General features: G+C 34.1%; 1 protein-coding gene across 2 annotated transcripts in view; it reads left to right on the forward strand.

The window, feature by feature from the left end:
- The window catches only part of ATF7IP (activating transcription factor 7 interacting protein), a 125070-nt gene that overhangs the window by 101679 nt on the left and 6271 nt on the right, over window positions 1–17120 (forward strand). For both annotated transcript variants that reach the window (XM_029206389.1, XM_029206388.1), the window contains exons 9-12: window positions 910–1548; window positions 6970–7034; window positions 15226–15304; window positions 16887–17042. In XM_029206389.1, coding sequence (XP_029062222.1) covers window positions 910–1548; window positions 6970–7034; window positions 15226–15304; window positions 16887–17042 — 939 coding nt within the window. The remainder of the gene's footprint in view (window positions 1–909; window positions 1549–6969; window positions 7035–15225; window positions 15305–16886; window positions 17043–17120) is intronic.

The following is a 17120-nucleotide window of genomic DNA, read 5'->3' on the forward strand; positions in this document are numbered from 1 at the left end:
GCTCCATCATTGTAAATATCTACACAGTGAAAAAGTCAAATAATGTTTTCTTATTGTTATGGAAATTGTTTGGACATTTCAAACTTCCTGAAAGGGTCTCAGTAATCCCCAGGTGTCTCCCTAGACTGCACCTTGAGAATTGCTGCTCTAGCATGCCTATGATTTTGGAAAGACTACAAATCATTGAGAAGAAACTTGGTCATTGATTTTAAACCTGTTCAAATGAGAATAAACACAAATGGTTGAACTAAAATGACTATAAAACTACAGTGACAAGCATTTTGATTTTCTCTGCTCTTTGTTATCTGCTCCTTAATTCATCTCCCATCTTCACTGTGCTATTTTCCATATCACATAATGTCAATAGAGTGTTAATAGAGACAGCCTCTCCTCACCAGTTCCTCCCCAGGGAATCCAGTAAAATTTTTGATCCACAGATAGAGGTTTCACATTGTCCAAATGACAAAATACTATCACCAGGTTTACCTGTTATTCATTAATGGTACTCTTTCTAGATTTTCTATTTGAGTTTATGTATTGCCAGTGTTCTAAGGCATTTATAATATATTTAATGTACTTTCAAAATTGTCTATACAATTTTACCTAGTTTTCAATGTTTTTTAGTTGTTTTTCCAACTAGTTACTCTGAAGTAAGTAAAATAATTTTCAGAGACTCCTTTTATACAGAGATAGCAGTCCTCTGCCTTAATCATAAAACATGTGCTGTTTTCATAATGTACCAAATACAGATGCAAAAATGCTTCTACAGATAATCTAAGAGTTCAAGGATTTAAATCTTGAATTATGAGAGACTTTCCTGTATATATTGCAGTACATCAAATTTGTATTATATTATCTTAGCTGATAAAGATAGCTATTTAAACTGAGACTTCTTTTTTCTTTTTATAGTATCTTCAACCAATCTTGTCACTCCTCCAACAGTTGTCAGTAGTCAACCTAAATTGCAGCCTCCAGTGACGTCGGGTTCTCTGACAGCAACGTCAGTTCTTCCTGCACCCAACACAGCTACAGTAGTTGCTTCTACTCAGGTGCCTAGTGGAAATCCCCAACCTACAATCTCTTTACAGTCTTTACCAGTGATTTTGCATGTACCTGTTGCTGTATCCTCCCAACCTCAGCTCCTACAGAGCCATCCAGGGACTTTAGTGACCAATCAACCATCTGGCAACGTTGAATTCATTTCTGTACAAAGCCCACCTACAATGAGTGGTCTAACCAAAAATCCAGTATCTTTGCCATCCTTGCCAAACCCCACTAAACCAAACAACGTTCCTTCTGTGCCCAGTCCTAGTATTCAAAGGAATTCTCCTGCCGGTGCTGCACCATTAGGAACAACACTTGCTGTACAGGCTGTTCCAACAGCGCACTCTATTGTACAAGCCACAAGGACTTCTTTACCCACAGTAGGCCCATCAGGACTCTATAGTCCATCAAATAATCGAGGCCCTATACAGATGAAAATCCCAATTTCTGCTTTTAGTACTTCATCTCCTGCAGAACAGAGCAGCATGGCCACCACAAGAATTGGTAAGTCAATATGGAGGTTTAATAATAGAAATGCAAGCATGTTAATAGTCTATAGGTAATTGAACGTGTGTGTGTGTGTGTGTGTGTGTGTGTGTGTGTGTAAGTGACTAGCATTACTGGAAGAACAGAGTAAATAGAATTTCCACAGAGATTATTTTTAGTAAGTTTTTTGTTACCTAAGAGAAATGATGTTGTTACAGTGGGATGTGAGAGAGAGTTTATTTTGAGTGAGAAGTTAGCATTTGTAATTTATCTTTACTAGTTTTCCTAATCTGTGCGAATTTTTAATTTAGGCTTTGTAGCAAGCATTATGAATTACTTTTCTAATACATTTTTCAGATATATCTGAATAGAGCAAGTATATTTTAAAGGATCTAATTGACATAATATATGCTAATAAGAAGAAAATAAAAACCACATATCTTCCCTACCCATTTGGAAAAATCCTCTGTGTAATCACTCATATCTTGCAAATTTGAGGTTTAAAACTAGGTCTTCCCTCTTTAATTTACTACAGAATGTTTGCTTGCTTTTTGTTTTCTCTTTTATATATTTTTCTGTTATGACGTATGATTTTGTTTGCATATGTATATATACTTTGAAGTATTGCAAAAAGGAGACCTTGATTGCTCCTGTTTTTAAAATCTGTAAAACTCTATGTCTTCCTTGTTCTTCAAAAGCATACATTTTTTATGCATTCTTGAACTTGTTTGTTCTTTATTTCTGATTTCACATTTATCCCCACTGCTTTTGGAAAGACAGGAAAGAGAGCCTAGTCATCATGTATATAATGAAATTGCCAATAGTATCTGTCTTACTGATGTAGGAAGTGACCGTGGAATATAAGAAACAGATTATAAAGTACAAAATTACTCTTACAAGTGAGATATACAAGCCTTGTTTTTTTTAATTTCTCATGTAGTCTTCAGTAGTGTACTTGCCCTCTGAGTATATTTTCTCATAAAATAGTGATGGTGTTTCATAGAGTCATTGAGAGAGTAAATGAATGGCAGCTAAAAATTAATATTGGACTGAACCTGAATATCATCATATAATTAACATCTGGGATATAAGAGTAAATCTGACATTTCAAATAGAATTATTAGTACTTAAAATTAAATATTTGCATGGTACAGTACCCATATTTTTTTAGCATTATCTGCTATCACATCCTTATATGCTAAAGGTGCTTACTTTTAATTGAGGTCAGTGATGAGCAAGATTTTGGGGGGTTACTTCATATTTCTCTAATTTATTTTTCTTCCAGTCATTACTGTTTTTTAATATGTCAGGTGGAAGATGATTATCATGGACATTCTTTTATGAGATTCTGGAGTTTTTCTTCTTTATGAAATTTTGAGCCTAGTTGACATTGTTTCTAATTCATGGTCACAAGATAAGATATATTCTTAAATATAGAACTTTCCCTGAAAGACCATGGCCTGAAAAGAAATAAATAACTTAAAAGATTATTTTGTTTAATGTTATGAATGCAAGTACGCTAAATACTTCTACAATATCAGAATTGTAATTCAGTTTCATTATCCTGTTAACATTGTATGAACATCTGTTGACACAAAAGGTATGTTTTTCCCAAAGTTATCTAGCTTAGTGCGCTTTATTAGTTGTAATGAGTGTTAGTCTGTTTTGTATTTATTTAATTACTTGACTGTCCTTGATTATTTTTGTATATAAAATTAATAGTTTTCCCCATTATTATTAATTAGAACATCACTCTACTTTTGTGATATATACATTTATACTTACACTTAAAATTTTATATTTTAACATATATTTAACACATTTATATGTACTTTAATACATAAATTATATTAAGGAGATCTTCATTTTGAGTTCTATTTAGAATGCTTACCTACTTTTGAAAGTAAATTATTAGATATTAACCAAAGATGTTAATGATAAGCTTTGTTTTTATGTTGTTCATAATGTTAATTAGAATGAGATCCTATGAGATGATATGTTCTTTGATCATGCATAAATTTAGGGGTGCCATAAATGGCATTAAAGTAGGCATTTAGCTATTGAGGCTTGCCAAAGCCTAAGCTGAAGCCAAATAGCAAATTTTGGCTAAATATGAAGGTTGAACCAAACTTTAATACATCCCTAATGTGATAAAGTAATTAGTTTTAAATCCTATGCTTATGTAGGTTTTATTTACTTAATGAGAACATATACTGTATAACTAGACATGCACTTGTATGTATTTTATATACATATGTCCCCATAGAGTAAGTCAATATTTTTTGTAAAATGTAAAGTAAAAATTGTTCTAAGGACTACTTGGAAATTTAGAGACCAAATTATAGCTTATATCATTTATTCATAAAATATCAAATGCTTGTATTCTAAAATCCTGCAGATACACAGAAATGTACAAAATAGTCCCTATTCTAACCAAGCTCATAATCAAATACGGAACTTGGATATTAAATAAATAATTAATTATCAATGTGATGAGTGTAAAGATATGAAGGTTTCTGTGAGAGGATATGGGAGATCTGGGATGGTATGAGAATGGAGTGAATGGAAAGATGGTGGGAAATAAGGTTTTAAAGGATTTTTACAGAGAGGAAGGAGTGTGACATCCATGAACACTGGCTGCAGTGAGGGGAATGGATTAGAGGGGGAAAAACAGAGTTAGACCAGTTAGGAGGCTCTTGGAGTGATCTGAATGAGAGATGGTGTTGTAAAAATGATTTAAAGGTCTTGCGTTGCATTCATTTTCATACCATTATCCAGCACCTACTGGGGTATACTACTAATTGGCACTCCTGTAAAACCTTTTCATTATTCTGGTAAAAATGCAGTGTTGGTAAAAAGTGACAATATCTTTTCAACATAAAAAGATAGAGATGTTTCCCATATGACAGAAAGAATTTGAGGTACAATTTTTTTTTTTTTTTGCGGTACGCGGGCCTCTCACTGTTGTGGCCTCTCCCGTTGCGGAGCACAGGCTCCGGACGCGCAGGCTCAGCGGCCATGGCTCACGGGCCCACCCGCTCCATGGCAAATGGGATCTTCCCGGACCGGGGCACGAACCCGTGTCCCCTGGATCGGCAGGCGGACTCTCAACCACTGCGCCACCAGGGAAGCCCGAGGTACAATTTTTGACTTTACACCCTGCCAATTTTTTTTTCTTTTTGCGGTACGCGGGCCTCTCACGGTTGTGGCCTCTCCCGTTGCGGAGCACCGGCTCCGGACGCGCAGGCTCAGCGGCCATGGCTCACGGGCCCAGCCGCTCCGCGGCATGTGGCATCCTCCCGGACCGGAGCACGAACCCGTGTCCCCTGCATCGGCAGGCGCCCCAACTTTAGATAAATTCTGAAAGTAAAAAGTTACAAATCAATCTATCAAGCAATAAAATTGGCAGGGTGGGGCTTCCTTGGTGGCGCGGTGGTTGAGAGTCCGCCTGCCGATCCAGGGGACACGGGTTCGTGCCCCGGTCCGGGAGGATGCCACATGCCGCGGAGCGGCTGGGCCCGTGAGCCATGGCCGCTGAGCCTGCGCGTCCGGAGCCGGTGCTCCGCAACGGGAGAGGCCACAACCGTGAGAGGCCCGCGTACCGCAAAAAAAAGAAAACAAAAACAAAACCAGAATTTATCTAAAGTAGATATTATAGTAAAAGAAAACAAAAGATGCAGTGAGACTATAAAATGATTAAGAATCAAGAAAACAATCTGTAATAAAGGGGTAGGGGAAGTTAACTGAAAATCTAGAATAAGGAATATTATTACAGCTTTGTGAATAATTAACTCTTTTTCCTGAGACAGTTAACGTCAAAGAATCACTCTGGATAACAGAACTCTCATAGTTATTAGTATTTGTGTGTGTGTATGTGTTTGTGTGTGTGTGTGTAAAGAAGTAAAACATTTTATTAAGCAGTCTAAATCTTCTCTGAGTCTTGAGGATAATTGTATGAGGATATTTCAACAGAAAATAAAAATGAAGCTCCCTCACCTACTTTGCTTCTGAATTTACCTTTTATTTTCATTTGAAAATGAAAATGTCTTTTAAATCCAAATGAATGTATTGACATTGTACATATGTATTAAAAAATTGGTAGTAAATTGATGTTGTTTTGGTAATATCATAAGTGTAATTTAATACTCAGCCATGTAGGATCAGTACCCTGGAATTTATTTTTTATTAAATAGTATTTCAAGAACTTCACAGTCCAGAAGAGAAGCTGATTCATTGTAAATGAAGTAATTTTAAGGTATTAAAGATATGTATATATCTTTTTTAAGTTATACACATCTTAAATTATTTCCCTGCGATATTCCTTAGGTTAGAGTTATATATATATATATATATATATATATTACATATATTCTTCCTACGAAAGGAACTAAGATAATTCAGATAGGGTAGGGAGAAATTGTAAGGGCCTCCTTTTATGTGCCTAGCCTAGAAAACCCTCTTTTTTAATAGGTAGATATTTATCCTGATTTTTTTGACATACAGATTTATATGTAGAAATACATGGTTCTGTCTCCTGTTTCTGTTTTTTTTGATAGAAATGGTTTACTTTATATGTGTGTTATGAAGATTTACAGATGAAAGGAGTGCCATATTTTGACCAATTTTTTTTTGACAAAAAAGCAAGGATGGAATGTTTCAACACTAGAAAATTCCTATTAATATAACTGACCACATTTTACCAAAGAGCAAAACTGATTACTCACCTCAGTAGATGCTCAAGACATTTGATAAAATTTAATACCTTCTCTTTAGAAATTGAGGCAGAAAAACCTACTTGGTTTCTTTTCTGTGCTGTTTTTTCATTCAGCTATCTTTTTTAGAACTATATGGTTGTAGTTCTATACATACAACTTTCATGTGTATGTGTGTGTGTGTGTGTACATACATGCATGCACACACATACATATGCCACAAACTCAACACAAGTTAATTGAAAACTGAATAAAGAAAAATCATCTGTGATTGACCTACTGAGATTATCCATGTATATTTCATCAGAATCACTGTAACTATTTTTCTAGTGAATCTATTACATTTTTGCCATGCTATTAAATTTTTTTTCTCCAAAGGTATATAGTATGGAAGGATTATATTTTATTTAACTATTCATGTTTCAGCATTTAAGTTACAGACATCTTAAATTGTTTCCCTGCAATATTCCTTAGGTTAGAGTTAAAATTTCTGGTTAATGAGTATGTGAAGTGTTTTGATCTCTATTACGAATTTGTCCTTCTGAAAGGTTTTGTAGTGGTGGTCTATGAGAGGATCTATTTACATATGTAACATGTTGACAGACAAAAAAAATTGGAGAAAATTAACATGAATTGTTGTATGTAAAGCAACCCATCCTTTCACATTTTGTAGGTGCCTTTAAGAATAGCTCTGAGTTTTGCTTTGTTTTGTTTTTTGACTCCTCAGAAAACCAGACAAACAAAACAATAGATGCTTCTGTTAATAAGAAAGCAGCTGATAGCACATCACAGGTAAGATTTTTCCACTGTTTCAAAGTAAAATTCTAATTACAGTCCATAAGAGAACGAATTTCTATCAGTATTCTTTGGTAAAATGAAAATTATTCTAAGTCTGCTTTTTACAACTGTTCAGAAAGTTTTAGTGTCTCTGTGTTGTTTGACAAGAATTGAGTTTTTTTGCTTAGTAGTTCTCTTAGAAATAATATGTTTTTTAAATTAACTAACTGCTTGGATTATATATAATCGGCAGTCTAGTTGTTTTTCTTCATATATTGTGAAGTTTTAAGTCTCCATGTGTAATTTCTTCCTGGCCCATCTTTTTAAGAAGGTCTCACTGGTTTACCTCCCCCGCGGGGGTCCCCCCACCCAGTCCTCTGTCCTGCCATTGCCAACACACACGGAGACATCATTTTAGTTTCTTCAAAGCTGATCAGAGATAGCTTTTATGGAAAGAAAATCTTGGTCTTTCTGATAGCTTATTAGCACTTTGCCAGTCCTGGTACTTTTTCATGTTAAATTTAAATCACTCAGGAATGGAGTAACTACTTTTTTCCTGTATTAAATTAACAATGTTCATCATACTTCTTTTACTATATTGCTTTAGGTGTAATAGATTTATAGGGAAGTCATTAGGTTGTTGATAGTCTAATTTTATTTTCTTCCCTTACTCTTAATCATATCAAGAAATGCATATATTTTTCCTAGAAAAATAAAAAATCTTGAATAAGTCAGGCATGAATAAATTACATGAATTTTAAAACAAGGGCATAATCTTTAATTTTGACTGTTTTCCTTTAAAATGATGGATTTTTAACCAAAGATAGGTGTACACCATGCTTTATAGAAAGCTATTAGAAATATTTTATTTCTTACAAATTTTAGCAGTCTTTTTATATGATATTAAAGATCAGAGTTTTGATTGCTTCTGAGGATGTCTTGTAGTAGCTGTGTTTTTAATTAAAAGTATATGGAGTACTTTCTAGAAGACCCATGGTATAGGAAATGTTGATATATTCAGTGACTTTTATGTAACATTTATAGGAAGTCTAGCCTTACTTTATAAAGTAAACCTAAAACTAAACAAAGAAATTACAAACAACTTTATTTCCCTCAGTAATTTTTTTTCTTGTTTGTCTGGACATACTAGGTAATGTTTCAAGACACGAAAATGGACATTGTAATGGCTGTGTTTTTATCTTATTAAAAATGATGATTCTTGGGCTTCCCTGGTGGCACAGTGGTTGAGAGTCCGCCTGCTGATGCAGGGGACACGGGTTTGTGCCCCGGTCTGGGAGGACGCCACATGCCGCAGAGCGGCTGGGCCCATGAGCCTGCGCGTCCGGAGCCTGTGCTCCACAACGGGAGAGGCCACAACAAGGAGAGGCCTGCGTACGGCAAAAAAAAAAAAAAAAAAAAAAAAAGATTCTTCTAAAGTTGTACTGTCTAATGTGGTAGCCACTAATCACATGTTCGCCATTTAAATTAAAATTTAATTTAGGCTTAAATAAAAAATTTGCTTCCTATATCACAGTAGCCCCATTTCAAGGCTCAATAGCCAAATATAGGTAGTAACCATCATATTGGAAAACAAAGATACAGAACATTTTCATCATTGCAAAAAGTTATACTGGATTGCTGAAATAAAGTGTATGTAATATTGTAAACATCTAGGTGAAATTAAAATTGATATAAAAGTTTACTATACTTTTAAAATTGTTTACTTAAAAATATCCTTTTTAAATTAAAGAAAAACAACAAAGCAAAATAATATAAAATCCAGTAACACCCAGCTGCTTATTATATTCTAGAAATTCTAAAACATCATGTGTTACTCCCCACTTCACAGGTTTTAGAATCTAAAATGTTTTACTTTACCTTGTATTGTATAACTTACATTTTGATGAACCAGTCGATCCAAAAGACGCCTGAAATAGTAAGTGACTGCATCAGGTAGCAAAGAGACAGTGCAACCAAATATTAAGTTCTCAGTGGTTATTTTATTTGGCTTACAGGAAGAGTAATTCAATACCATTGTATGAAAAACACATACAAGTAGCATGACTAGGGAGCTAACCTGCCAAAGTCATGCCTGGTCAAAAAAAGATTTTCAGCTTTGAATGAGTACCAGTTATGGATTTAAATAATAAATATAATATGCAAGCTTTATTATATGATAAGAAACCATTTTAGAAATATATATGTGCTGCCAGTTATAAATTGATGCTTTACTGGCTCTTTTGGGTTACAAATAAAATTTTTGTTGTTGTGCTGAATACCTTGATTAAGGTAACACTATTTATTTTTAAATAAATTTATTCATTTTATTTATTTTTGGCTGCGTTGGGTCTTCGTTGCTGCGCACAGGCCTTCTCTAGTTGCAGTGAGCCGGGGCTACTCTCCCTTGCATGGGCTTCTCATTGCCGTGGCCTCTCCCGTTGCGGAGCACGGGCCCTAGGCGTGCAGGCCTCAGTAGTTGTGGCACGCGGGCTCAGTAGTTGTGGTGCACGGGCTCAGCCGCTCCACAGCACGTGGGATCCTCCGGGACCAGGGCTCGAACCCGCGTCCCCTACATTGGCAGGCGGACTCCCAACCACTGCGCCACCAAGGAAGCCCCAACACTATTGGTTTTTGAAGATATATTAAGAAATTATCGTTAGGTTTTTCCCCTGTATGTTGCTTAGTAGCAAGTAGAATCTGGTATGAAACAGGTAGCTTGTGATTCTTTAGACTGTTAACTTTCTAAGTATACTCTGCCAACTTCTTTTTTCTCTGCCAAATCTTACTTAGTTGTACTTCTGAACACTTTAAGGCTATTATAAATTAGAAGGAATCTGGATGGCTTGTATGGAAATGATCGTTGTTCAGACATAGCTAATTTGAAAATAATTAAATGTGTAAAATACTCTCTTTGTAGTCCTTGAAGATTTCTCTAATGTCCTCCAAATAAGTATTTATTAACATATTCCATATAATGAGTTATTACTACATATTTTATTCATAGATCTCATTTTATACAGTACATTACTAATATATTTCATATGGTGAAAAACATTATTTATTCGAAGTATCATCGTATGTTGTAAAACAGTATAGAAATCTTTTTCTGCCGCATCTGTAGTTTTATATTACTTTTTTGAGGGACTCAAGATCAGCCTCAATTTTGTTTATTTGCTATAAGGACTTATAAGACCTGTGACAGGTTATACTCATGGTTATGGTTTATCACAGCAAGAGGTAGAGAGCAAAAACAGCAGGAAAAATATATGCATCAAGTGGGATTAAGTGCGGTCAGGCTGAGGCCTCCATATTCCCTCCTATCCAGCACTGCACAGGATGTGCTGTCTCTCTGGTTATTAACTGCAGGGACATGTGCCAATAGTCTTTGCCCAGAGAAGACTGACTGAGTATCAGGGTCTGAGCTGACTATACAGCTGCCTCTTTCTTTGTAACCAGCCATGGCAGTCAAAACTCAGGACCTCAACAATGAAACCAGGTGTGCATCGTCAGACTTGATGTCTGTGCAAATCAATCCTGATAAGCCAGTATGACACTGTTTAAGGAGTACATAAGAAAATTATCATTTATTAATGTAAACTTTCTAAGGGTCACATTCCTGGTAGCCAACCAAGCCTGCCTGTAGTTCCCAAGTCCCCTTGGAGAGAGGTGTGTGGAGTGAACAACCAGGTCTTCTGTATTTATAACTTCCCTTGCAATTGTTGAAGTGCCCTGCTCTAGCCTTTCAAATATGTTCTAGTTATTGCCTTTCAAATATGTTCTTGTTATTTGTTTCAGTAAAAAAAAAACAACCAAAAAAACCCCCAAAAACCTACAAAGCCAGTATCTTTGCTTTCTTGAAATTTTCTTAGTGTTCACTTAATGAGAGTGGTCTCATTTTGCGGGAAGGACACATGATTAAGTAACTTTTTAATAAAATAGATTCTTAGTATTAAAAGCTATTTGATACAACTAAGATGTTTTTTAATAGTTTCAAATTGAGTAATTCTGTAATGTGTGTAAATGCAGATATAGGCATGTAATGTCTCTGATTACATAAGTTTTCTTAGAATTGATGGCAGAAAAAATGCGAAGATATATAAATGTGCACCTAGTGGCATAGAAATAATAAGCTCTAGAGTCAGACAGTGCCTCCTGTCACTTAATAATGTGTAAGCCTTGAATAAGTTATCTAACACCTTGATTTCTTACTTATAAAATATGGCTAATGCTGGTCTCAACCTCAGGATTATTGTAAAGATTAAATTTGTTAATGAATGTATTGATAAAACACTTAGCACAGAGCCTGATGGGAATAGTGCCAGCTATCATGACTGTCTTATAATTGCTGTTAATAGTTATTGAAATAATTCAGTTTTATTTCTCAAGAAGAAAATATAACCAGGAAACTACCTGTAGTATGTGATAATAGATGAATTTTATCAGTCAGGTTATGGTAAATAAAAATATAATGTAGGTTAGATCATTGATTATAGATCTTCTCTTCCTATTATATTATACATTATAGAAAAATATGCACCTTATAATAGAGCATCAAAACATGAGTGAAAACAATAAAAGAAATAGACAAATTGACTGTTTTATCGTTATAAGGTTTACCTCTTTATATGTTGTCTAACATTAATGTGATTACAACAGTTTTTTTATGCTTGCTTTTTTTAGTGTGTTTGTGCATTTGTATTTAAAGTGAGTATCTAGGAGAAGAAAACTAGTTATTTCTTGATTTCCTGATATATTATTTCATCTGACAATCCCTAATTTTGATAGGAAATTTCATTCCATTTAGTTAGTATAGTCGTTGATATGGTTGAATTTAGGTCTGCTGTTCTGTAATTTAAAAAATATGTCATCTATTTTTTTGTTTCTGAGTACTTTTTCCCTACTTTTATTTTGTGTTGATTTTTTAATATTCTATCTTAATTTTTCTGTTGTCTTCCTGTTTTTCTCGTTTTCTACTTTTGAGATTTCTTATTTGCACATCTGTTAATATCGTATTTTCCTTTAATTCTTTGACATATTTTTTTCATTTTTTAAAAATGGAAGTATAGTTGATTTACAATGTTGTGTTAGATTCTGGTGTATAGCAAAGTGATTCAGTTACACATATGTATATATTCTTTTTCATTATAGATTATTGCAAGATATTGAATATAGTTTCCTGTGCTATACAGTAGGACCTTGTTGTTTATCTGTTTTATATATAGTAGTTTGTATCTGCTAATCCCAAACTCCTAATTTATCCCTCCCCCACTTTTCCCCTTTGGTAACCATAAGTTCGTTTTCTATGTCTGTGAGTCTGTTTCTGTTTCGTAAATAAGTCAATTTGTATCATATTTTAGAGTCCACGTATAAGTGTTATCATATATTTGTCTTTCTGTCTGACTTACTTCCCTTAGTACAATAATCTCTAGGTCCATCCAAGTTGCTGCAAATGGCAATATTTCATTCTTTTTTATGGCTGAGTAGTATTCCATTATATGTATGTATGTATATGTATATATGAGTGTGTGTGTATGTGTGTGTATATATATAATCCCACATCTTCTTTATCCATTTATCTGTCACTGCTTCCATGTCTTGGCTATTGTAAATAGTGCTGCTGTGAACATTGGGGTGCATGTATCTTTCTGAATTAGAGTTTTCTCCAGATATATGCCCAGGAATGGGATGGCCGGATTATGTGGCAACTCTGTTTTCAGTTTTTTAAGGAGCCTCTTTATTTTTCTCCATAGCAGTTGAACCAATTTACATTCCCACCAACAGTGTAGGAGAATTCCCTTTTCTCCATACCCTCTCTAGCATTTACTGTTTGTAGACTTTTCAATGATGGCCATTCTTACCAGTTTGAGGTGATACCTCATTGTAGTTTTGATTTGCATTTCTCTGGTAATTAACAATGTTGAGCATCTTTTCATGTGCCTATTGGCCATCTGTACATCTTCTTTGGAGAAATGTCTATTTAAATCTTCTACCCATCATTTGATTGGGTTGTTGGATTTTTAGTTATTGAGTTGTATAAGCTGTTTGTATATTTTGGAAATTAAGCCCTTGTCAGTCATATCGTTTGCAGATATTTTCTCCCAGTCCAAAGGTTGTCTTTTCGTTTTGTTTATGGTTTCCTTTGCTGTGCAAAAGCTTATGAGTTTCTTTAGATCCTATTTGTTTATTTTTGCTTTTATTTCTGTTGCCTTGGGAGACTGACCTAAGAAAACATTGCTATGATTTATGTCAGAGAATGTTTTGCCCATGTTCTTGTCTAGGAGTTTTATGGTATCATGTCTTATATTTAAGTATTTAAGCTATTTTTAGTTTATTTTTGTGTATGGTGTGAGGGAGTGTTCTATCTTCATTGATTTACATGTGGCCGTCCAGCTTTCCCAACATCACTTACTGAAGAGACTGTCTTTTCTCCATTGTATCATTCTTGCCTCCTTTGTCAAAGATTAATTGATTGTAGGTGTGTGGGTTTATTTCTGGGCTCTCTATTCTGACCCATTGATCCATATGTCTGTTTTTATGCCAATACTATGCTGTTTTGATTACTGTAGCTTTGTTTATTGTCTGAAGTTGGGAGTGTTAGGTCTCCAGCTTTGTTTTTTTCCCTGAAGATTGCTTTGGCAATTCTGGGTTTTTTGTGATTCCATATAAATTTTAGGATTTGTTCTAGTAATTCTTTGAGCATATTTTTTAACAGCTGCTTTGAATTCTGAATTCAACATCTGGCTCCACTTGGAGTTATTTTTATTGACTATCCTTTTGTCTTTAGTTGGGTTCTACTTTACTGGTGTTTGCATGTTTGTCTAGTAATTTTTGATGAATTTAAAACTTAATTTTAAAAGTGCACCTTAGTTTGAAAAGTGGACCATATAGATCTGTTGTAGCAAGTGGATTCTGTTATATTCTTCAAGGGCTTGTTAAGAACTTTTCATTTTGGATTTTTCAGATTTGTGATGTTTGTAAACAAGTCATTTTCTATGAAGTCATTATCAAAGAAAGGTTTATAAGTGTAAGATGTAGAATTACATCCTTGTGTTTGGATTTGGCCTGAATATCTAACATCAAAGAATTATTTTCTTTAATCTTGCAAAATTGGAGTTTTATAGATGAAAGCCTTAATCATTTGGAGTTGATATAATATATCATAAAGTAATTACGATTAGCATTTATTAAGCAGTTACCATGTATCATGCCTGGTGTTAAGCTCTTTGTATGCATATTTGCGTTAATCCTTATAATAGACTTCATATCCAAATTTTGGAAATTGAGGAAATGCGCTTTTAACATAAATTCACATAGCTTGTATGTGTTGGAACTAAAAGATGCACTCAGTCTTTTTGACTTGAAGATCTTGGCTCTTTAGGTCTGTTTTGTACTGCTTTCCTTTTTTGTTATTATATAGTTAAAATTTTTTTAAATTACATTTCTAATGATTTTGGGCAGTGGGTGGACTTCAGTCAAATTAGATGGCAGTTGATTATAGCACATCACATCCTATCATACGACAGCATTCTTCAGGGAAAAAATATATTATTTTATGTAACCTAATTCTGGCTTTAAAGTTGCCTTTGGTGTTTTTGTGAATTAACGTTGATAATTTAGTGTAGGATTGGTCAACATTTAAATGTTAGAAAATGGATTGTATGGGACTTCCCTGACAGTCCAGTGGTTGAGACTTCACCTTCCAATGTTGGGGGTGTGGGTTCAATCCCTCGTCGGGGTAATGGGATCCCACATGCCTCGGGGCCAAAAACCAAGGCGTAAAACAGAGGCAATATTGTAACAGACTCAGCAAAGACTTTAAAAATGGTCCACATCAAAAAAAGAAAGAGAAAAAGTTAAAAAAAAAAAAGAGAAAAAAATTTTAAAAAAAGAAAATGAATTGTTTACGTTTAATCACTTAACACACTTGATCATCACTTTAATAGCTCTATGCAATTGACAGTGTAATTTTTTAAAAAAAGAATTTATTGTGAAAGGATTTCAAAGTTATTTTTTATGTGGCACATATTTAGCTCATGAGTATCCTTGGGTCATTTATCTGACAAACACTCTTTCTTCAGGTAAAGCCATTTAGGTGTCCAAATTGAAACAGTCTATGCATTATCCTTGTTTCCCCTCAGTATTATTTTATTTTCCTTATGTCTGCCAGAGTTTTCTTTGCAAAATGCAGATGTTTTGTTTTTTTCAGAGTGGAAAAGCCACAGGCAACGATTCAGGTGGGGTCATTGATCTGACAATGGATGATGAAGAGAGTGGAGCTTCACAAGGTACTTAAATATAAGTAATCATACTAAGGAATGCTTTGATACCATTTTTCTCTCTTAATCCATTATGTTCAGTGAATACAGATCTCTACCCCATTATTTGTGTCCTTTTTAGAAAGAGGGTTTTTAAGATTAGAATTAAAAAATAGAAATCAAATCTTGAATGTATATGAACAAGGCATAAAGGAAAACAGAGCAACTAGGAGAATATTTGACTTGTGGAACACCTCTCCTTTTATATCTGTTATTTCACTTGATCCTTACAATAACCCTATACTGCTCATTTTAGAGTTGAGGATAGATTCAGAGTGCAAATTAAACCCAAGTCTTTTGATTTTAAATTAAATGTTTTTTCCATGTGTGTGTGTGTTTTAATGTAGATGTTAAATGAAAGTAATGTTAAAAACCATGCACACCCAGAATTCTTAATATTATTCTGAGTTATAATATTTAGAAATTATATTGGTTAGATATTAACCAATATTCCCAGTTATTCTTCCACGGTGTTAATAGGTGTTCTGTGATAAAAGTTCATGGTTAAATATATGCTTGGAAAATGCTGAGTTAAAATTATATGGATTTTTTCCTTAATACAGATTTCTCCGAGCCTTTGCTATGCTAATTTACAGTGTAAATCTCCAAGAATGATTCAAGCTATAAAGTATTTCTCAAACTTATTTGAGAATAACTGTTCACAGACATATTTTTAAAACTTTGTGGTGGTAATTATATAATACATGTGGAAAATCTAATAGGATCAGGTGCTAATTATTTTACCTTAAAGACATTAAATTTTTTTTAAAAGTAAAGATTTTTAAAAATTACGTTTTACGGAATAAGATAGTTAAGTTGGTTTTAGGAAAACAAAATTAATTAGCTATACAATTCATTATGTGACATTAAAATCTTTTTTTTTTTTTTTTTTTTGTATAAAACTGATGTAAAATTGGAAGATTTGTGCCATCATTTGTCAGGGTTGAATTCATGCCCGTCTGATTATTGTTTAAAAGTTTCAGATTTTCTGTATTGCTTTTACTATTTTTTTTTAATAGAGAAATCTTAATGGAAGGAATTTCCTAGAGCACAAAAATAAATACAGGTTATTTTTGAGAAGACACAGGTAAGGCTGGTTCTAGATAAAAAAGTAAAGTAAGCAAAGTTTGTTATCAGTGCTCTTGTCAGTTCCCTTTCTATCACCCCTGCCTCTTGGAGTCTTTCCATTGCCCCACCACTGAGTGTTACTTAAATTCTCCCATCTAAAGTGCATTGTTCTTCATCAACACTCAAGTATTAAAGTAGCAGTTGCTAAAGCCTTAAATTTGTTGTATTGAGTTAGAAGTAGGATTCTTTCGTTTAAAAAAAAAAGTAAAACTGTGTTTTCTTTAAATGTGAATTAGAATCTGTGATAGAGCCAACAGTGAATTGTTTAAGGTCCTGACTTGGTTTTCAAATTGGCAAAAGTACACTTAATTAAAATACAAAGAAATTGTTCTCTTAGGGGTAAATGTGACTGAATGGCAAGGATAAACTTGTATTTCTAATTTTTTTCTATCAATAATCATACTGTCTCACTTTTAATTAACAGACCCTAAAAAGATAAATCACACTCCTGGGTCAACCATGAGCTCTTCTCAGCCTATATCTCGACCACTGCAACCCATCCAGCCAGCACCACCTCTTCAGCCATCTGGGGTGCCAACAAGTGGACCATCTCAGACAACCATACACTTACTACCTACAGGTAAATATGCTGAATCACTAAGCTGAAACTTTAGTTTTGCCTGCAGTGAAATATGACTATGAAATTGAATGGAAAGAT

The sequence above is a fragment of the Monodon monoceros genome, unplaced genomic scaffold (genome assembly GCF_005190385.1).
Source record: "Monodon monoceros isolate NGI ecotype Baffin Bay Population unplaced genomic scaffold, NGI_Narwhal_1 Super_Scaffold_6, whole genome shotgun sequence".
Classification (NCBI taxonomy): domain Eukaryota; kingdom Metazoa; phylum Chordata; class Mammalia; order Artiodactyla; family Monodontidae; genus Monodon; species Monodon monoceros.